Genomic DNA, 23,733 nt, shown 5'->3' with positions numbered 1-23,733 from the left:
AATTTCTGCTTCTCCTTTTCTTATACATTTTTTTATACTTCTGTGTATTTTCCAAATTTCTCAGAATTTATAAACAGAACAAGTTTCACCCAAAGTATTATTTGGGATAAAGATGAAAAGGTAGCCCTATGGAAGGAAATTCAAATCTATTTAATCCAATTCAAAGAATCAAGATCTAAAAATACGTACTTTCGTGTTCAATCTAATGTTACTATTTACCTACTTATTTTTAGGAAAACATAGTACCCAAAAAAAAACCCAGTGCCAACGAGTTGATTCCGACTCACAGCGACCCTATAGGACAGAGTAGTACTAAAGTAAATTGATGAATCAATTTTAATGTACATAATGCTCAAATTGATATCCTAGAAGAAACTTTTAATCTCATTCTGGTACATTACTTCATCCATCACCAAATACATAAATTGTTATGGTTTTTATATATGCAATAGAGAAAACAGTATTATAAAAAAAAAAAGTATTATACTGAAGAAAAACAAATAATGTCTTAAAGAGACATATTTTGCAAGTTGCACCAATTCCATTACTCTTTAAATTTTTAACCTTATCTCACAGACAAGTCTCTCTAAGCCACCCTTAAATCCTTTTTTGGAACAAGGCCAAGCATAAACATATACAAATATTCCTCCATTTCCTACAGAAAATTGCTTTATACTGGGTTTTTAATAATAATCTTTGAATTATGTAAATTAATCTTTTGACATTTTATTATAAATACAGTCATAGTGTTGATTTAGTTTCAATTCAAAAATCAGGGATTTCATTAGCCTATAAAACATATCCAGAGTTCCAAGTATTGAAGGGGGTTAAACAAGACGCAAACATTTAATGCAACATTAAGCATGTGAAATAAGAACCTGATTGCCTAAAGAAAGCATGCTATGCTGTTACCCTGGTGACAGGTTAAAAAAGGGATTGTGAGCTGAATAGCTGTATGATATGAAATTAAAATGTTTCACATTGAACAATCCAAAATGAATTGGGGAAGGTTAGACTAGAGGAGAGAGAAATCAATTCTCCAATGGCAGTGGTGAATGGCAAAGAAGCATGAATAGGATTTGCCAGTGGGGTGCAACAGCTGCCGACTATCCTGCAGCCAAAGAATTACAATAACACTGATGAAGTGTGCAGGAGCCTTTGGAATCATTGCAGGGACAGAGCAATTCTCCTACAATAATGAGGCTTTTCTGTCTTCCATTCAGCTCTTATGATAGAATCAAAGAAAATAAAAATATTTTAAAATGTACTATTTAGCAATAAATGTATAAATATGCCATTTTATCCACTTAATATTTTGTGCTTAATCTTACATAGATTTCTAAATCATCCAAGACATGGTCTCACATTAAATAACTCGTATTAAATAACTGAAAATATCATAACAGATAGGAAAATGTAAGGCAAACTTACAGGATAATGACTAATATTTTCTCCCCCTTCCTCCTTCCAGGGGATTTATTTGCTTAAACGGAAGTAGGTATTTCCAGAGACATGGTATGACTATGTATGTTTGTGAATGTATGCCCAAAGTATTATCTTATATCTTAATACACGGCCGGTTATCAGAACATCACTCTCCTAATAAGTAGCTTACCTGAAAATGTCTATGAAACAAGTATGATATATAAGTTGTGTTTTATTTTCACAGATGGTGTAAATGTGATATAATTTGACATACCCCTTTTAAAAATTCAGATGACAGTTAAGTAAATAACCATTACGCAAGTGTACAACAATATTTGCTTTTCGTTCAGAGTTATATTTACATGGCTACTTTTTTTCTGTGGTTCTTTCTCCAGTTACCCTTCAATGGTTAAGATCATATTTCAAAACAAATTTTTATCAGCCACTTTAAAACAATAATAAAAGAATGGATTATAAATCTAAACTCTGGAAAGGCCATTATTTTCTAATTGTAAGGTCACAAAGCAAAACAGGTAATTGCATCTGTCAGGTAAAGGAAAAAAAAATCACTAGAAGGTTGATTCTCCATTTTATCGGGAAGTCAAATAAGAAAAGAAAATACAACACAAATGTAGATACAATGACTGCACACAGATAGAATTCAAGTAAACGTAATTTCCCATTACAATTGTGTCTTAGGCTAGGTTCTCTAGGGAAGCAAAAACCAGGAAAGCATATACATAAAGAGAGAGATTTATCTCAAAGAAATGCCTCTCATGGTTGTAATGGCTGCCAAGTCCCAAGTCCATGGGTCAGGTGTCAGGCTGGAGGCTTCTCCTGACCTACACAGCTGTAGGGACTGATGAACCCAAGATGTGCAAGTCAGATGGCAGGCCACTGGCTCACAGGCCATGGGGGCCAACAAATTCCAAGATGGACAGGCAATACAGCAGGCCGCTGGCTCAAGTCTCAAGAAACAGGGGTCAGACGATGTTGAGCCTGATGAAAGATCCACAGCAAGTCAGCAAAAGCCAGCAAGCTTTGCCAGAACATCCCTATATATTAGATGCAGGCCACACCCCCAAGGAAACTCACCTTACAACTGTTTACATAAAATCACATCATGAAAGTGATTGTATCATATCACAAAATGGAGGATAACTACATCATTACATAACTGCCAAACTACACCATTACAGCTACCAAATCACTGAGAATCTTGGCCCAGCCAAGTTGACACACAACCTTAACCATCACATTCCACCTCTTGTCAACTTGGTACCTATATAAAAAAAAAAAATAATACATCCCCTTAAACCATACATAATCTCTAAATAAAGACATACTTGTGCCTAACATAATACAACCAACGTGCATACAACCGAAAACACACTAGCCCAATTTGCATCTTATGTTTTGTAAGTGATGAAAACAAAAATATTTGATGTACATTTACAAGGAGGGAAGGAATACTCATAACAATTACGGTCCTCGTTTCTGCAACTGGTCATGTGGTCATAACTGGTATTTAGAACTACATTCTTCCACCACCATTCTGTATTCCCTTTGCCTTCAGTAAGCAGCTCAGCTGGTCATGGTTCTTTCCCTGATGGGGTGACCCAAACCTTCATTCCTGAAGGGTCTGGGACATTACTAGTCATGTCGGAACTGGGTTGCTGTAGTTTTCCACTGACTTTAATCACAGGGCATGGTAGTACTAACAGATGTCCTAAAGGATCTCCTTTATTCTATACATACTCCTCTTTACCTCCATTATGTAATATCAATCCGATTTCCACTTGAAAATCAGGATCAATCACACCAGCTAATACAGTAAATCCTATCTTCGCCTGTTGAACCACAGCCATGAGGAGCTCAAAGGGGCCAGATGTATTTTTAACCTACAGTTCAATATAACGACTGGGAGCATTCCTCCCTTTGGAACTAAGGCCTCTAGACCCGCGGAGCAAAGGGTCACCGGGACGGAAGCAAAAGTGGTGCCTGGCTAAGAGAGAAACAGTACCATATACTGTTTGTTGGTTCAGAGTATATACAGCCTTCTGGAGAACGCTGCCCCAACCCTTCAAAGTACTGTCGCCTAGCTGACGCCATTACTGTGTTTTAGAAGGCCATTACATCATTCTATCAAGCCAATTGCTTTAAGATGATGGCGGATACGGTAAAACCAGTGAATTCCTGGAGCATGGGCCCACTGCCACACTTTGTTTGCTGTGAAGTGAGTCCCTTGATCTGAGGTGATGCTGTGTGGGATACCATGACAGTGGATAAGACATTCTGTAAGTCCACAGATGGTAGTTTTGGCAGAAGCATTGTGTGCAGGGGAGGTAAATGCATATCCAGAGTAAATGTCTATTTCAGTAAGAACAAAATGCCACCCTTTCTACGATAAAAGTGGTTCAGCGTAATCAGCCTACCACTAGGTTGTTAGCTGATCATCTCGAGAACTGGTGCCATACTGGGGACTCAGAGTTGGTCTCTGCTGCTGGCAGATTGGGCACTCAGCAGTGGTTGTAGCCCAGTCAGCCTCAGTAAGTGGAAGTCCTTGTTGCTGACCCCATGAGTGATTTCCATCCTTGTCCCATGGCCACTTTGTTCATGAGCCCATTGGGCAATAATAGGAGTGGCTGGGGAAAGAGGATGACTGATTTCCACAGAAAGCATCATTCTATCCACTTGATTGTTAAAATCATCCTCTGCCGAGGTCACCCTTTGGTGAACATTCACATGAGACACAAATATCTTCTGGGCCCATTCAGACAGGTCTATCCACATACCTCTTCCCCACACCTCTTTGTCTCCAATTTTCCAATCAAATTCCTTCCAAGTCCCTGACCATTTAGCCAAACCATAGGCCACAGGCCATAAATCAGTATACAATTGCACATCTGGCCATTTCTCCTTCCAAGCAAAGTGAACAACCAGGTACGCTGCTCAAAGTTCTGCCCATTGGGAGCATTTCCCTTTACCACTGTCCTTTAGGGAGGTCCCAGAAAGAGGCTGTAGTGCTGTCGCCATCCATTTTCAAGTGGTGCTTGCATATCGCCCAGAACCATCTGTAAACTAGGCACAAGCATTCTCTGCCTCAGTCAACTCATCTTAAGGAACTTCCCATGAGGCCACAGGTGCAGAATGGGAGAGGGCAGAACATCCATATACACTGGGATGCAGGCCACACCCCCAACAAAACTCCCCTTACAACTGACTGGCTGATCACATCAGATTACATCACAGAGGTGATTACATTATATTACAAAATGGAGGATAACTACATCATTACATAACTGCCAAACTACATCATTATATAACTGCCAAACCACTAAGAATCATGGCCCATCCAAGTTGACACACAACCTTAACCATCACTGACTGAAAGAACGCTTGATAACAGGTTCTGTAGTCAGTCATAATACCTGAAATGTTCCACTAAGTATAAGCACAAAGTAGTTGTTATATAGTAACTCCATACAATCACTGTAATCCCCCACAAAAGTGAATGCTTCATTTTTTTATCTTTTGGGCTTTAGTATTTTCATCAACATCATCATAGCGAAAGTTTTCCTTTTTCTGAGTCTTTAACCTCTGCTCAAATATCAAGAGAGAAACGAAAAGGTCAGAGGCTGGAAAGTAAAAGCCGCTATCTCCTGTATTTCATATACTATCAGAGCTGAAAAGACTGCAGTCGTCACCTAATCCAATACTGCCATTTTTCAGAAGGGAAAACTGAAGTCATGAATTGAAGCACCCTGCACAAAGGTTCGTACCAACTTGATACTTATGGTGGAACTGGGACTGAAACCCAGACTCTTACACCTTGCTCAGTGCTGCTTCCACTACACCATGCCAACCACTCTGGCAATTCAGTGCCAGGTGAAGGAGTGGAAAAAACTGAAGATAACTCCAATTTTTCTACCCTGCATGACTGGATAAAGGGACTGCACAATCACACTGTGGAAAGCCAGTGACCACTAATACAACAGATTCTAATAAAAACTAATTCTCTGGATTTATCAATTCTATAAGAGCAAAATTTTCTATCATAGGTTAATTTTTTTTTAAAGAACTAATGACAACCAAAATGTTAAACAAATTTAAAACCACATTTCCAAAGAATATTTGACGATACACCAAAATGTTGTCAATAAAAAAGCATGTTAAAAAAAGACACCTTTTTAAATAGAATGGCCCATTTTTTCCAAAAACAAAACTAAAAAATAGACTGTATGTATATGGTTTCAAACCCACCCAGAGATGCTGGGGAGTGAGGCCTGGCACTCTGCTTCCAAAAAGTCACAGCCTTGAAAACAACATGGAGTGCAGTTCTACTCTGCACACTTGAGGTCACCATGAGTTGGATATCAACTTGACCCTACCCTCCACTTGAATGCATGCTCCATGAAAGGATTTTTTAAAAATCTTTTTGTTCCCTGTTAGATTCTCTAAAATTTCAAACTCCAACTTCTATAATGATCCATGAACGCCTTTAAAAGACAATGTGAAAACATTTAGTATCTATATCTGATTATCCTACTCAGTGAAGAATGGAAGGATAATCTTTAATAAAGGGTGAAAACAGGGAAACTTTCAAATAATAATAATAGAAAGTAGGTAAATATTTTATATACTTTCAGGTAGGAAGGGTATTTATAAGAATAAAAGCAAGGTAAGGAAGTATAAAGAAAAACATACTTCTTTATATATTTTCAGGTAGGAAGGGTGTTTATAAGAATAAAAGCAAGGTAAGGAACTATAAAGAAAAACATACTACCTGACTAAATAAACATTAAAAACATACTTTAATGGTGTCCCATCAGTTGGAAGCTACAAGATATCCTATTATGTACTTCACTGAAGATGACTGTACCCCAATTTCTTGTCGTATTCATAGCTATTTGGTATAAAGAATGCTATTGCCTAACCTTGATGATTTTCTTTTTGTTTATTCATAATACACTTTCTTGGTTTTGTACAATAATATAGAACTCATCTTTATACACAACTATACAAGAATAAGTTTCATATAATGAATAAATATTTAAAGTTTATTTCCCATGATTTTCACATGAACTCTCAGACAGGACAGAATAGTAAAACCTGTGAGAGTCAGAACTCAACGGGACTGTCTTGTTTGGCTCTCACAAGATCTCCGCCTTTGATAGGGTACAGTCTCACCATTCCTCTATCGTGCTCTATTAGTGGAAGATATTTGAGTTTTCCTTCTCTGACAGGTTTCTGCCTTACTCAGGTTCTACTGCATTTTACTCCCCTTTTACCAGTAAGTTTAAATGTGTGTGTGTGTGCACTTATGTGTGTGTGTGAAATACCCACATACACATACTCATGTATATTTCTGTCCTGCCAACCTTGGAATTATACACATATTATTTCATACGGAGAAAAAATATACATTTATAAATAAAGTAAGCTTCCAAACTTAAAAGAAAAAAAAAACTTCATAATATATACAAAAGTGAATTCCAAATAAATTGACGAGTTAAATGTTATGTTTTCATTCGTTCATTTATAAACTAAGTGTTTAGGATTTCAAACATATCCTCTACGGAACAGCAAAAAGGACGAAGGAAAAATGAAAAGAAGCAAGCTAGGAAGCAAAAAAGTAAGGCCAGCAAGATTTAACGAATTCACTATACACCTGTATGAAAAACACTTTTATAAAACGCATGGAGTCGATATTCACTTTCAAACATTAAAAAACATATTTAATGTACAAAAACAGAAAACAGTGCCTATGACTGCCTCACCATGGTGCAGTCCTGAGGACCGCCCTCTAGAAGGGAGTCAAGAGCTGACTCTGAGCCACTCCTGCTTAAAACACACCAAGGTAATTTGGGGATGCAAAGCAGCCCTCTGCTAGGGAAGAGATTTGGTCATCCGTCATTCTACCACCAGGAAAGCTGGCCTGCCCTCCCTAGCAGTGGCCAATGTTAGGTTAGTCAGAGAGCTTGGCCGAAAAATAACAATCAAGTGATTAGAAAGGTTGAATGATACAACATAAGAATGAATAAAGGACAATTCCCTGAGCTAAATAACTCAACAAAAAAAGGGGATAGATGCAGAAATATTAGTGGGAAAATGAGAAAGTAAAGACATTCAGCCGGGGGAGAAAGGCATCCTCACTAGTGTTTTAAAGCTTGCCAAGGCAAAGAATGGTCTTGAACCAGGGACAATGAGGTAATTTTCGCTTCAAATGATATGAAGCAATTAACATAATTTTTAACAATTAACATAATTTCAGTGACTGATTTCTGTCAATAGAAATGAGTATAAGGATAATTAGCTTTATGGTAAACGAGCATACACTGATGTAAAGAATTAATTCTATTGATGACCACGTGTGTTTCATAGTCGTCCCAAGAAAAAATGCTACTGTTTCGGACATTAACTTTTCTTTTGTGAAAAATGCATTGTTATCTTTTTGCTAACCAATTACTATGGGTACATGTTATTGATGCCTTTTTCCAAGTCACAAACGATGAAAGAGTAAAACCCATAGAGAAACTGGGAAAATAAGACCAGCAGCCAAAACAAGCAACACAAAGGAAGGGCTGGGAGCTCCTGTGCTTGGAAGCACAAACATCACGAGCACACCCATGACATAGCGTTCTGTAGCCACACCTGGTGAGTGACTCTTCAACTCCATGATCAAGCCAATAATAAAAACAGGACTCTGAAGCCAAAAATGTGAACATGCAACTACTCCACACTAGCTTTGGTGTCAGGGGACTCTACACCAAACGAGCAAAAATAACTTCAATTCACCTTGCCTAAATATGTTAACACTTGAAACAAATAAAGGCTGCTTCACAGCATCCACATTATAAAGCAATTACCCCACGTACTTCAACAGTCCCTAAAGAACGGCTGTGTCTGTACCAGCCATAATACCACTACGCATCATAAAATAAAGCGCTAGACTGTTTCCCAAAAGGCATTCTTCAGGATACTAAGTTTTCAAAGTGTTTTTTTGGAAAAAGGTTTTTACAGGAAAAAAAAGTCTGGGTAACACCACAACAATACCCACCCTCCCTTAGAGATTCAGGATGCTCTTTAGTGTACTGAAGTCTCTCAGAGGTTCCTAATTTTAACAAGGAGTTTTCCACATTTAAATGTAGAACTGTTTCCTTGAGTAACACAAAATAATAATAATAATAATACAAACTAACTGCTGTCAAGTTTATTTTGTGTCAGAGTAGAACCATGCTCCATAGGGTTTTCAATGGCTGTGACCTTCCAGAAGTGGATCGTCTAATATGTCCCCTCCCCCAAATTAGTGCTCTACTGAGTACATTTTAGGGAACACTTCCAGTCTAAAATGATGCACTTGATTCTTAGAAAAAAATTCTATTAATGAGTACCAAAGCATGTTCCAAGCATTCACCAACAGACGGCCAAAGCCGTTAAAAACTAAACCCACTGCCATCGAGTCGTTTCCGACCCATAGCGACCCTACAGGACAGAGCAGAACTGCCCCATAGAGATTCCAAGGAGCGCCTGGTGGATTCGAACTGCCAACCTTTTAGTTAGCAGCTGTAACACTTAACTACTACACCACTGCCAAAAGGCTATTAATATTACTAAAGAAGAAACAGCCAAAAAGAAATGTATTGAATTGCTAGGGTTACTACAGGGTCGCTATGAGTCAGAATCGACTCGACAGCAATGGATTTGGTTTTTCTATTTTGGTTAACAGGATAAAATGGTGGCTCTAAGGATCTCAAACACAACTTCCAAAACTGAACTTCCCATCTTATCCTCTCAAAGCTATTCTTGCATTCGCTGTATCGGCGATGGCACTGTCATCATCCACCCAGCCTTCCAACTCCTTAACATCTTCCTCCCCTCAACCTCCTAACTAACTTATTTTTATATACAGCTTCCATCCCTTTAACATTTGTCATCATTCTTCCACCTCTTTCATGCCCTTCGCAGGCACCTATGTTTAGGCTTCCTTTCTTTTTTAACAGCTTTTTTAAGGTATAATTTACATGCCATAAAAGCCACCTACAGGAAGTACACAGTCTTAAGTTTTAATACATTTACACAGCTGCACACCTTCACCATTCTGTAGACTTAGAACACTAAAACGCATTTGTGGTAAATCCCCACTCCCATTCCGGGGACCAGGTAACCATTGATCTTTCTTGTCTTTATACTTTCCCCTCCCCTCTTGTTACTGGTCTTAGCTACCAAGGAGTCAGTGACCTCATGAACAACAGAACAAAACGCTGGCTAGTTCTGTGCCAACCCTATGATGCTGGAAACCCGACCATTGTGACCCGTAGGGTTTTCACGGGCTGATTTTTGGAAACAGAATGACGGGCCTTTCTTGCTCGTCTGGCTTAGTCTGCACGCTCCACTGAAACTTGTTCATCATCATTGCAATGTGCGCGCCTCCACGGACAGATGGGTGGTAATTGAGCATGAGGCGCACTGGCCAGGAATTGAGCCCGGGTCTTCTGCATGGAAGGCAAGATTTCTACCATGGAACTACCAATATCTCATTTCCCTTTCCGCTTTCTTTCTCTTTAGGAGCCCTAGTGGCTCAGTTCTTAAGTGCTCAGCTGCTAACCAAAAGGTCGGCAGTTTGAACCCACCAGCAGCTCCATGGGAGAAATATATGGCAGTCTGCTTCCATAAAGATTACAGCTTTGGGAGCCCTATAGGGTAGTTCTACTCCATACTATAGGGTCACTGTGAGTTGGAATCCACTTGATGGCAATGTGTTTCTCTTTGCATAGTATTTTTTTTTTTTTTAGATGGACGCACATTGTTGCACGTACCAATGCATTCCTTTTCACTGCTGAATAGTATACCACTCTACAGATGTAACACATTTATTAATCCACCCACCACAGTGTACATTTGGATTGTTTCCAGTTTGGGGCTATTATGAAAAATGCTGTTATGAACATTCACATTGTGCTGACATGTTTATTTCTCTTTGGTAGATACAGGGAAGTATTACTAAGTATATATTTAGCTTCTTAAAAAGCTACCACACTAGTTTCTGAAGTGATTTTTCCACTATACATTCCTACCAGCAATGTATGAGGGCTCTAGTTTCTTACTACATCTTCAAAATACCTGGAACTGACAGTCTTAAATTTTAGCTATTTTGGTGGATATATAGTGGTGTCGCTATGAGTTGGAATCCATTCGACGGCAACAGGTTATAGCAGTACAGCACTAAGATTTTAATTTGGAGTTTCCTAATAACCAATGATGTTGAACACCTTTTGATAAAATTCTTTGCCATTCACATATACTCTTTAATGAAGTGTTAAGTCAAATCTTCTACCCATTTTTTATTCGGTTGTTTAACTTTTTTTTGAGTAGTAAAAATTATTTATATATTTCAGAAACAAGTCCTCTATCAAATATAAGTCTCAAAATATATTCTGCCATTTGCTAGCTTTTTTTTTTATTTCCTTGACGGAGTCTTTTAAAAGCAAAAGTTTTTAAATATTGAGGGAGTCCAATAAATCAATTTTATCTTTATTGTGATTTGTCTGTCGTATCCATGAAATCTTTTCATTAACCCAAAATTCCAAAGATTTTTCTCCAGATTTCTTTAAGAATTTTTATATCTTAGCTTTTAAATTTAGGTCTGTGATTTACTTAATTTTTATGAATGGTGTGAGGGAAGGGTCAAGGTTCTTTATTTTTATTTGGGGGGTGGTATATATGGATATACAATTATTCCAGCACAACGTGTTAAAAATGCTATTCTTTGCTCAATGAATCATCTAAGCATCTTCATCCAAAATCAGCTGGCCGTATGTATCCAGGGTGTACTCCTGGATTCTTTATTTTGTTCCTTTGATCTCTACGTCTGTGCTGATGCCAATACCACAAAGATACATGGAGCTCTATGGTAAGCTCTGACAAGAGGTCATGCATAACTTCTCCACCTTTTTTCTTCTTTTCCAAAATTGTTTTCACTATTTTACTATTACTGTAAGTAATATTTGACTACTTTGCATTGCCATATAAAATTTAAAAGCAGGTTATTCATCTAAACAAAGATGCCTGCAGGGATTTTCACGAGGATTATGGTAAATCTATGGATCAGTCCCAGTCAAGAAACATAGTATATATCACCATTTATGTAGGTCTTCTTAAACTACTCTCAGCAATGTTTTGTAGTTTTCAATGTATATGTCTTACACTTCTTTATCATATGTATGCCTAAGTATTCAATCTGCTTTGATGCTATTCTGCACGGAACTGTTTTTGGAATTTCATTTTCAGATTGGTTGTCGCAGTACCTAGAAATACAACTGATTTCTATATACCAAACCAAACCCAGTGCCCGTCAAGTTGATTCTGACTCCTAGCAACCCCACAGGGTTTCCAAGGCTACAAGTCTCTGTGGAGAAGACTGCCACGTCCTTCTCCTGCAGAGCCACCGGTGGTTTCAAACCATGAACCTCTCACTGAGCAGTCCATCACTTTAACCACTATGCCACCAGGGCTCCTTGATTTCTGTATATAGATCTTATATTCTGCAACCTTGCTGAACCTGCTTACTAACTCTAGTAGCTTTTTTGTCATTCCTTAAGATTTTCTACCTACACTTTTACTTTTCCCTTTCTGATTTGAATGCCTTTTATCTCTTCTTCTTGCCTAATTGTTCTGGCCAGAACTTCCAGTACAATGTTGAATAGCAGCAGTGAAAGATGGCACCCTTGTCTTGTTCCCGATCTTAAAGTAAAAGTTTTCGGTCTTTCACCATCAAGTATGATGTTAGTTGTGGGTTTTTCGTAAGTGCCCTTCATACTGAGGCATTTCCTTCTACTCCTAGTTTTCTGGGTGTTTTTATCATGAAAGGGCATTGGATTTGCCAAATGCTTTTCTGCATAGATTTGAGATGATCATGTGGTTCTTTTCTTTCATTCTATCAATGTGGTACCTTATATTGATTTTCTTACGTTGAGTCACCTTTGCATTCCTAAAATAAATCCCACTTGCTCATGGTACGTTACTGTTTTTAGTTGCTCTTAAGTCAATTCTGACTCTTGGTGACCCCATGTACAGAGCAGAACTGCTCCACAGGGTTTTCAAGGCTGTGACCTTCCAAAAGCAGACTGCCATGACCGTCTTCTGAGCTGCCTCTGGCTAAGCCTGAACCGTGAACCTTTTGACGAGTAGTTGACTGCTTACCCACTTGTTCCACCCAGGAATTCCATTGTGTATAATCCTTTTAATATGCTGTTGGATTATGTTTGCTAGTATTTTGTTGAGGATTTTTGATTCTATATTCATAAGAGATATTGGTCTGTAGTTATCTTTTCTTCTGGTGTTTTCATCAGCTTTAGTATCAGGATAATGCTTCACAGAATGAGTTGGGAAGTGTTCCCTCCTCTTCTGTTTATTGGAAGAATTTGAGAAGATTGTGGTAATTCTTTTTTAAATGTTTGGTAGAATTCACCAGCGAAGCCCTCTGCTCACGAACTCTTCTTTGTTGGGAGGTTTTTGATTACTGATTCAATCTCTTCACTTGCCATTGGGCTTTGAGACTTTCTATTTCTTCTTGAGTCAATTTAAGTAGTTGATATGTTTCTAGGAATTAGTCCATTTTATCTGGGTTATCTAATTTGTTGACAAAATTCTTCATAGTGTTTTTTTAATCCTTTTTATTTCTGTAGGGTAGGAGTAATGTTCCCACTCTAATTTTTTTATTTGTATCTTCTTTTTCTCCTTGACAGTCTAGCAAAAGGTCTGTCAATTTTATAGATCTTTCCAAAGAATCAAGTTGTAGTTTTGTTTTTATTGTTTTTCTATCCTTTGTTTCATTTATCCACTCTGATATTCATTATTTTCTTCTTTTTGGTAACACTAAGCTTAGTTTGCTCTTCTTTTAATAGTTCCTTAATATATCCCACAACCCAGTGCCTTAATGTATAGAGTTAGGTTATTGTTTGAGATCTTCCCTCTTTTTTAATGTGGATGCTTACATCAATAAATTTCCCTTCCAGCACTGTCTTCACTGCATCCCTAAGTCTTAGTATGCTTATCCTTTTAATTTTTATACATTTGTAAGTATACTCTGATTTCCCTTGTGATTTCTTCTTTGACCCACTGGTTATTTCATAGTGTTTTAATTGCCAGGTATTTCTGAAATTTCCAATTTTCCTTCTGCTACTGATTTCTAGTTTTATTCCACTATGATCAGAGAAGATGTTTTGTATGATTTCAATATTTCAGTATTGGGACCTGTTTTGTGACCTAACATATGGTCTATCCATGAGTACTAGAGAAGAATGTATATTCTGCTGTTGTTGCGTGGAATGTTCTATATATGGAGGTCTAATGGTTTATAGGGGACCCCTGGGAGCTCAGTGGTTAAGAGTTTGGCTGCTAACCGAAAAGTTGGCAGTTCAGATTCACCAGCCACTCCTTGGAAACCCTATGGGGCAGCTCTACTCTGTCCTATAGAGTTGCTATGAGTCGGAATTAACTCAACAGCAATGGGTTTGGTTTATTGGTTTACAGTCTTGTTCAAATCCTCTATTTCCTTATTGATATTCTATTATTGAAAGTGTGCTGAAATCTCTATTATTGTATAACTATTTATGCCTATTTCTTCCTTCAATTCTGTAAATGTTTGCCTCGCATATTGTGTGACTCCAATGTTAAAAAAAAAAAAAAACTTTTTTTGGGGGGGTACATATATTTATAATCGTTACATCTTCTGGATGAATTGGCCCTTTTATTGTTATAAAATGTCCTTCCTTACCTTTTGTAACATATTTTCACTTAAAGTCTATTTTGTCTGATATTAATGTAGCTACCCTAGCTCCCAGTTGAATACTATTGACATGGAACATTTTTTTCCATTCTTTCATTTTCAACCTATTTCTGTCTTTGGATCTAAAGTGGGTCTCTTGTAGACAGCATATAGTTGGATCATGTTTTCTTTTCCATTCTGAGAATGGCAGGTTTTTGGTGGTGGCTGAAGCTGCCTACTGGGAGCACAGAATTTTGTCTATTTTGCATATGTTTTAACTTCTCTATTTTTTTTTTATAATAAAAAATATAAATGTTTAAACGCTTCCAAAAACAACTAAATGAGCAGAAGAAATATTCACAACATAATGTTTTTTAAAAAAAGGATTCAAACTATATTCCCAGTATGACTCTAAGTATGTAAAGTATATACGCATACATTTATGTTTTAATGTACCTTAGAACAAAATATATCAAAGTATTAAAAGAAGTTATTGACGAGTCATATGATTACAAGTAATTTTACTTATTTGTTTTTAACCCCTCTAAGAATTTTTACCCATAGTAAGTCAACACTCTCTGGAAATAACTTTTCTACATTTCTTAAAGATCAAACCAGTTCATCAATAGGTACACCCAGGATTTCTGAATAATCAAGGTGCAAATAACACCTGAAGGTAAAGGAATCAGGATATGCATATTGCATTTGACAAAAGAATAATAAAAAAATAATATAAGGTATGAAATCCAAGTTTTAAGAGAAAATCTAAATCTCTCCTGAACAGACATTCTTCTAAAACAGCACTTCCCAACAGTACTTGATAAAAAACTGCATTGCCCAAAACACAGTTAGCAACCACTAACCACAGAGCTATTGTGCAACTTGGATTGTGGCTAATGTGACTTAGGAAGTGCATTTTTTATTTAACTTTAATTCTATTTTAGTTAAATATAAATAGCCACATGTGGTTAGTGGCTACCATACCAGACAGCACAGCTTTAAAGAAAAAAAAAAAAGATTCATGGTTCTATTGGCCATTTTCCTCCTCCTTCCAGTCATGCAGTTTTTTTTTATGTCCTCATACCTCTCCTGAAATCTCAACTCAAACATAGTAACAATGACAATAAATCATATAGAAAGTCTCCTATACTTTCTCTCACAAACTAGAACAAATAAAGATTTCCTGTTACTCCAACTAAAATTTTCTGAGTAAAACCTCATTAGCCATTAAGATATAGCCTAAACCCAATCGAGTTTTTCTTCCTTCTATCTAATTTTTCGGGGACAATCTGAGTTTCTACTTTGTGCTTTTCAGAGCTGCTTTGTTACTCACTATCCTTTTTAATCTTTGTTCCTCCCTTGTGGAAAACCAAAAACACGACTTAATCAACAGCATGATTCCCTTACAGTTACTCTGAAGACTACATACACATTCATAATAAATAATTCTGTCACTTAAAAGTATCAGTGTCACTGAGAGTTTGTTCTACCTACTCTGGTATAAAGCATATTTTCCTTTTTGCCTGGAGCTCTAGGAAGCTAAGTGGTATATTTAGGGCTCACAAGTAACTAATTCAATTTGATATCAATTTCCCCCAGTATCTTATAAACTAGTTTCTAATCTTTTAACTGTATAGCTTCATTCCTAAATTTTAATAACGTCTCAAAACTTTTTTCAAGTCTTGCAAAGTAATAGAACAGACACAATAAATACAAACTACTTAAACAGATTTCCCACAACATTTTAGAGTATCTTCTCATCCTTGACAATGTCCAAATTAAAGGCGCCAAGAGTCTTTTTTTGTTTTCTGAAATTATAAATTCATTTGAACAGAAGCATTACCACTTTTCAGCAGTATGACTTTATCATATTCTCCAACAACCCGTAAGAAAATCCAGAATTAAGATCAGCCAGATCTTTCATTAGCTCTTTTCTACGCAGATAAGAAGAATGGGAATTCCAGAACACTTAACTGTGCTCGTGAGGAAACTGTACACAGATGAAGAGGCAGTTGTTCGGACAGAACAAGGCGACACTACGTGGTTTAAAAACAGGAAAGGGGTGCGTCAGGGCTGTATCCTTTCACCATACCTATTCAATCTGCCCTGGTGGCATAGTGGTTAAGTGCTGTGGCTGCTAATCAAGAGGTCCGCAATTTGAATCTGCCAGGCGCTCCTTGGAAACTCTATCGGGCAGTTCTACTCTATCCTATAAGGTCGCTATGAGTTGGAATCGACTCGACGGCAGTGGGGTTTTTTTGGGCATTCAATCTGCATGCTGAGCAAATAATTCGAGAAGCCGGACTATATTAAGAAGAACGGGGCATAACAATCTGTGTTATGCAGACTATGCAACCTTGCTTGCTGAAAGTGAAGAGGACTTGAAGCACTTACTAATGAAGATCAAAGACCACAGCCTTCAGTATGGATTGCATCTCAACATAAAGAAAACAAAAATCCTCACAACTGGACCAATAAGAAACATCATGACAAATGGAGACAGATTTAAGTTGTCAAGGACTTAATTTTACTGGGAATCAATGCCCATGTAAGCAGCATTCAAGAAATCAAAAGACACATTGCACTGGGCAAATCTCCTGCAAGAGACCTCTTTAAAGTGTTGAAAAGCAAAGACATCACCTTGAAGACTAAGGTGCGTCTGACCCTAGCTAGCCATGGTGTTTTCAATCACCTCATATGTACTTGAAAGCTGGGCAATTAATAAATAAGACTGAAGAAGAGCTAACGCCTTTTTGAATTATGGTGTTGGCGGAGAATAGTGAATATACCATTGACTGCCAAAAGAACAAACAAATGTGTCTTGGAAGAAATACAACCACAACACTCCTTAGAAGCAAGGGTGGCAAGACAATGTCTTACATACTCTGGACATGTTGTCAGGAGGGATCACTCCCTGGAAAAGTACATCATGCTTGGTAAAGTACAAGGTCAACAAAAAAGAGGAAGACTCTCAATGACATGGATGGACACAGCGGCTGCAACAATGGGCTCAAGCATAACAAAAATTGTGGGCATGGTGCAGGACCAGGCACTGTTTGGTTCTGTTGTACATAGAGTCGCTATGAGTTGGAACTGACTCGACAGTACTTAACAACAACGCAGATAAGAGTATCAATATTTTTCAGCTCATTTACTTTCTTTTAAATGATCTACAATACCTTGTATGTTCTTCAAAATGTTGTGCTCTTAACTGTGCTGTCACATACAATGATGATGCTATTGCCAGTAATTGGTGTCTCTCTCTCTCTGTTAACTTGTGCCCTGGGGGAAATAAATAATTAATCAATTAATTTAAAAAAAACAAGAATAATGTTAACATCTATGATTCTATCTATTAAAATTATAAGTCAGTCAAACAAATAGTTTATCAAGTGTCTATTACGGAGCAACTATGGGATCAGGTACTGAGGCATGAGAGTGGAGAGGGATGCGAATGGAACAAGATTGTTCAAATAAACCAAAACGTTGCTGGCTAGAGTTTACAGTCTATTTTGGGAAACAAGATCATAAATAAATGCAAAGAACAATTAACAAACAATAAAACCATACACACAGAGATCTCTAGGAAAAGTGTAAGACTCCTGACATCCAATTCTCTTCACATCTACCTCTCCTTACCATTCCCCGCCCTCAATTTTACTTCAAAGGATCAGGATAGAGGGCAAGAAGAGCTAACCTCTGAAGAAGAGTGCTGCTAGGACAAGGTCACTGTTTAAGCCATCTTTTCTAGTGTGAGGTAGTCAAAGAAAATAAAGGTGTGATTCTCCTCCCTCAGTGTAGTCAGGGTTTGTATCTCTCCCTCTCTCTCACTCTCTTTGAACGTCTTATCTTCCTAGCTGGGCCTCGGGTCAATGGTATAGCCTGAGAAGGCCCAGAGCAGACCACTTAGTCTATCTAGCAAGTACTCTGCAGCAGGGAATCCCCCCCTCCATTTGCATCATTCCTAAAGAAAGAATGTGTGAGTCAAGCCAGGATTCCGATGCCCCAGGGTCTGCAGCTTTACATATCCCCTCAAGAGCTCTGCAATCTCATCATAATTTCTAACTATGTTTATTTAACACAGCACTATATCCAGTGAATAGGTCACTAAAAGGTACACTGCAAGCAACCTGAACACTGGATCTTCAGCAATCAGATGCTACTTGTACAACTCAGAAACAAAAAAAGAATCGGTTCTTTAAACTTATTTGAAAGAAATGAAGTAATATGAAAATTATGTCTAAAAATCCTCAAAAGAGAATTAAGAAGAAAAATATTCGGAATTAGAATATAAACACTTTCAAGATCTGCACACTTTTTTTTTTTTTTATAACACGGAGGTACTTTATGTATATATGCAGGCTTCTATGAAACTGAATGGTAGGAAAAGCCCAAGTAATTCATCCCTCTTTGACAAGACACTACATTAACCATAATATCAATGTGGAGTCTAGAAACGGGTTCTGGGAATTAATTAATTAATTAATTAACAACTCAAAAGCAGTCCCCCAATGGCCTAATAAACCACATTTTTACAGGCTTTAAGAAGTTCCTGATTTTTCCCATAACTTAAGTAGTTGAAAATATCCCACATGATTCCAGAATAATTACCTGATATAAGGAGCATTTCAGAAATTTGGTCTTAGTCTTCTCAAAACTTATATAATAAACATTTGTCAAAGTATGGCAAAACTGTTTTCTTAATACTGAGGCTTGTTTTTTGTACTTTCACATCCTCAGGAGGATAGAGAGGAGTTTCCCAGACCCAGAGGTTGTATGACGTGGGATGACATCATTGCTCTGATGTCAACGCATGAACTAGAAAAAAACAACCTGTTGCCAGCCAGTCAATTCCGATTCAGCGACCCTATAGTACAGAGTGGAATTGCCATTGGGTTTCCAAGACTGTAATCTTTATAGAAACAGACTACCACATCTTTTTCCACAGAGTGGCTGGTGGGTTCAAACAGCTGAGTGCTTTAATCACTGCACTACCAGAGCTCCTGAAGGGACCAGTGCTACTTAAACTTTACAGTGTATCAGAATCATCTGGAGTGCTTGTTAAACCAAATTCCTTTGCCTTCCTCCGGAGACTTATTTGCTATTTGGTCTGGGGTGAGGCTCAATAATCTGCAATTCTCACAAGCTCCAGGGTGGTGGGATGCAGCCAGTCTGCAGGTCTCACTTTGAACAGCCCTGCTTTAGGCTCATGTTTATCAAATCGTCTAATACAAACCATTCAGTCAGTCATGAGATCAACTGAGCCAAGATACAGCCAGGAACACAGACATCACAACACTCGGCACACAGAAGGTACTTTTCACGAGCATTTTGTGTGTTTATGAATGTATGTACACATCAAGTCATAACGTGCAATTTATTCCTCACAGTGGGCCGAAATGAAAATATTTTAAAAGTTGCTGTTCTAGACACATATCCACTACCCACTGCCATCGAGTCGATTCCGACTCATAGCGACCCTATAGGACAGAGCGGAACTGCCCCATAGAGTTTCCGAGGAGTGCCTGGCAGATTCGAACTGCCGACCTCTTGGTTAGCAGCTGTAGCACTTAACCACTATGCCACCAGGGTTTCCACAGTACATTTCACAAGCAGGGGGAAAAAAGGCAATACATCATGGGTACGCTTTTAGTGGCAAGATGCTGAATCAGGATTTAATCTGCTCTAATAAATCGCTGCCTGTAGTGACAATATTGAGAAATGAGGATTCCAAATAAGAGCAACCGTCTTTTATCGCATCTAAAAAAGGGCAAACTGGTATGACAGATGTAAACTTCAATCTCTTTACTGATACTAAAATAGATTCTCGAATGTTTCAGTGACTAAACTGCAAATGAATTTCTGTCACTGAGTGCTAAAGACCTGTTTAGTTCTACTACTTTAAACTAAAAATGTCTCAAGCAACTTCAGTAGAGAAACAATGCGGACGATCGACTCCTCCCCGCCATAAGACACCAAATGTTTCTTCCATAGCACTGTCTGACAAATACTTTTCTAGGACCTACAGAACACCTCCAATAGTAGAAAACCCGAAAATCCGTTAAAGGATTTCAAAGTCTTTAGACAGTTACTTCTTTCATCTTTTGGGGGGCTATTGTAAATGGCACTGTTTTCCTGATTTCCCTCTCAGAGTTCTCTTTGTTAGTGCAGAGGAATCCAATTGATTTTTGTATGTTGATCTTGTACCCTGCCACTTTGCTGAATCCTTCTATTAATTCCAGTCATTGTCCTGTGGAATTTCTGGGACTTTCTATATATAGGAACCTATCCTCAAATAGGGATAGTTTTACTTCTTTCTTACCAAGTTGGATACCCTTTATTTCCCTTTTTTTTGCCTATTGTTCTACCTAGGACTTCGAGTATAATCTAGAATAAGAGTGGTAATAAGGGCAACCTTGTCTGGATCCCATTCTCAAGGGTAATGCTTTCAGGCTCATTCTATTGAAAATAAAGGTGGCTATTGGTTTTGCATATATGCCCTTAATTATGTTGAAGAGTTTCCCTTCTACTTCTATTTCACTGGAGTTTTTATCAGGAATGGATGTTTGTTCTCATTAGGTGCCATCAAGTCGGTTCCAACCCACAGCGACCCCATACGCAACAGAAGAAAACACTGCCTAGTCCTGCGCCATCCTTAGAATCATTGTTATGCTTCAGCCCATTGTTGCAGCCACTCTGTCCATCCATCTCATTGAGGGTCTTCCTCTTTTTTGCTAGCCCTCTACTTTACCAAGCATGATGTCTTTCTCCAGGGATTGGTCCTCCTGATAACCCACTGCCATCGAGTCGATTCCAACTCATAGCGACCCTATAGGACAGAGTAGAACTGCCCCGTAGAGTTTCCTAGGAGCACCCGCGGAATTCAAACCGCTGACCTTTTGGTTAGCAGCCATAGCACTTAACCACTATGCCACCAGGGTTTCCCTTCCTGATAACATGATCAAAGTATGTGAGATGAAGTCTTGACATCCTTGCTTCTGTACTTCTTCCAAGACATATTTGTTTGTTCTTCTGGCAGCCCATGGTATATTCAATATTCTTTGCCAACACCATAATTGAAAGGCTGGCAAACATGTGGAAGAATGGGTGTTGGACTTTAACAAACGCTTTTTCTGTATCAATTGAGATGATCATTCGATTCTTTGCCTTTATTTTTGTGGTGGATTACATTGATTGACTTTCTAATGTTGAACCATCCTTGCATACCTGATATGAACCCCACATGGTCATGATATATTATTTTTTTGATGTGCTGTGGAATTGCGTTGGCCAGAATTTTGTTGTGAATTTTTGCACCTATATTCACAGGGGAATAATGGTCTATAATTTTCTTTTTTAGTGATGCCTTTGCCTGGCTTTGGTATTAGGGTTTTGCTGGCTCCATAGAATGAATTCGGGCCTATTCCTTCCTTTTTTATTGCCTTAGTCATCTAGTGCTGCCATAACTGGAATACCACAAGTGGATGGCTTTAACAAAGAGAAATGTATTTTCTCACAGTCTAGTAGGTTACAAGTCCAAATTCAGGGCGTCGGCTCTAGGGGAAGGCTTTCTCTCTCTGCCGGCTCTGGAGGAAGGTCCCTGTCCTCAATCTTATCCTGGTCGAGGAGCTTCTCGGGTGCAGGGACCTTGTGTTTAAAGGACGCACTCTGCTCCTGGTGCTGCTTTCTTGGTGGTATGAGGTCCCCAACTCTCTGCATGTTTCCCTTTCATCTCTCCAGAGATAAAAGGTGGTGCGAGCCACACCCCACGGAAAGGCCCTTTTGGATCAGGGAGGTGACCTGAGAAATCCTTTTAGCCACAGGCAGAGATTATGATGTATTAACACCTAGGAAAATCACAAAATGGAGGACAACTACACATGGCCTAACCGAGCTGACATATATTTTGGGGGTACACAATTCAATCCACTATATTTATGTTTCGGAATAGTTTGAATAGTACTAGTGTCAATTCTTCTCTGAATATTTGGGAGAAATCTCCAGTGAAGCCATCTGGCTAGGGGTTTTTTGTTGTTGTTGTTGTGTTTTTTTTTTTAAATAACCTCTTCAATTTCTTCTTCTGTTATGGGTCTGTTAAGATTGTCTACCTCAATTTGCATTAGTGTAGGTAGGTAGCATGTTTCTAGAAATCTGCCCGTTTCTTCTAGGTTTTCAAATTTTTTGAAGGGTAATTTTTAATAACATTGTTCTTTTTCATTTCATTTGGTTCTAATGTCACCCATCTCATTTCTTATTTAAGTTATTTGCATCTTCTCCTTTTCTTTTGTCATTTTGGTCAATGGTTTATTGATTTTATCGATCCTTTCAAAGAACCAACTTCTAGTCTTATTGAGGCTATCAACTGTTTTTCTGTTTTCCATTTCCCTTATTTCTAATCTTTACTACTTCCTTTCTTCTGGTAGCTGTGGACGTTTTTTTTGCTCTTTTTCTGTTTGTTCTACTTGTAGGGTTATGGTATTGATTCTGGCCCTTTTTTCTGTTTTGATGTTTGTTTTTCTTTCCATAAATTAACCTCTGAGTACTGCTTTTGCTATGTCCCAAAGGTTTTAATATGTTCTGTTTTAATTCTTATTTGACTCTAGGAATTTTTAAATTTCATTTTAAATTTCTTCTATTACCCAGTGGTTTTTAAGCAAGCTGTTATCCAGTTCCGTGTATTTGATTTGTTCTTCCTGTTACTGGTTTCTAATTTTATAGTGTTGTGATCAGAGAATATACTTCACATAATTTTGATATTTTTTAATTTATTGAGCCTTGCTTTGTGGTCTAAAATATGATCTATTCTGGAGGATGATCCATGTGCATTGGAAAAGAATGTGTACTGTCCCGCTGTTGGGTGGAACGTTCTGTATATGTCTATGAGGTCAAGTTCGTTGATCGTGTTGCTTAGGTCTTCTGTATCTCTGCTGAATTTCTTTCTAGTTGTTCTCTCCATCAAAAGCGGTATGTTAAAGTCTCCTACAATTATTGAGGAATTCTCTATTTCTCTATTCAATACTGTTAGGGTTTGTTTTATGTATTTTAGAGCTACCTTGGTGTGTAAATTTTTATTATGATTATGTCCTCTTGGTGGATTGACCCTTTAATCATTATGTAATGCCTTTCCTTGTCTCTTATGCTGAATTTTGCCTTAAAATCTGTTTTATCAGAGATTAATATTGCCAATCCTCCTCCTTCCTGATTACTGTTTGCTTGATATATTTTTTCAGTCCTTTGATATTTCACCAATTTTTATCTTTGTGTCTAAGGTGTGTCTCTCTTGTAGGGTCATGTTTTCTTATCCATTCTGCCACTCTGTTTCTCTTGAATGGTGCATTTAAACCATTTACATTGAATGCAATTATCAATATGTATGAATTTACTACTGTCAGTTTTTGTGGTTTTTGTTTCTTTGTTTTTGTGGTGTTGACAGTTTCTTTGTTGTGCTTACTTTTTTGTACTGAGTTTTCTTTACAAATTTTCTTCATTGTTGTTGATTTTTGTATCTGTATCTTTATAATTTTCTTCGTTTTTATTTT

At 37.8% G+C, this 23,733-nt stretch overlaps 1 protein-coding gene across 7 annotated transcripts in view; it reads right to left on the bottom strand.

Annotated features, from left to right (window-relative positions):
* PCCA (propionyl-CoA carboxylase subunit alpha) overlaps positions 1 to 23,733 on the bottom strand; it is a 534,561-nt gene that overhangs the window by 171,528 nt on the left and 339,300 nt on the right. For all 7 annotated transcript variants that reach the window (XM_049867227.1, XM_049867229.1, XM_049867228.1 and 4 more), the window contains one exon: positions 17,374 to 17,476. In XM_049867227.1, coding sequence (XP_049723184.1) covers positions 17,374 to 17,476 — 103 coding nt within the window. The remainder of the gene's footprint in view (positions 1 to 17,373; positions 17,477 to 23,733) is intronic.

Source organism: Elephas maximus, chromosome 23 (assembly GCF_024166365.1).
Source record: "Elephas maximus indicus isolate mEleMax1 chromosome 23, mEleMax1 primary haplotype, whole genome shotgun sequence".
Taxonomy (NCBI): Eukaryota; Metazoa; Chordata; class Mammalia; order Proboscidea; family Elephantidae; genus Elephas; species Elephas maximus.
Note: the sequence above shows the minus strand (reverse complement) of the source record. Positions and strands in the feature narration are given on the sequence as shown.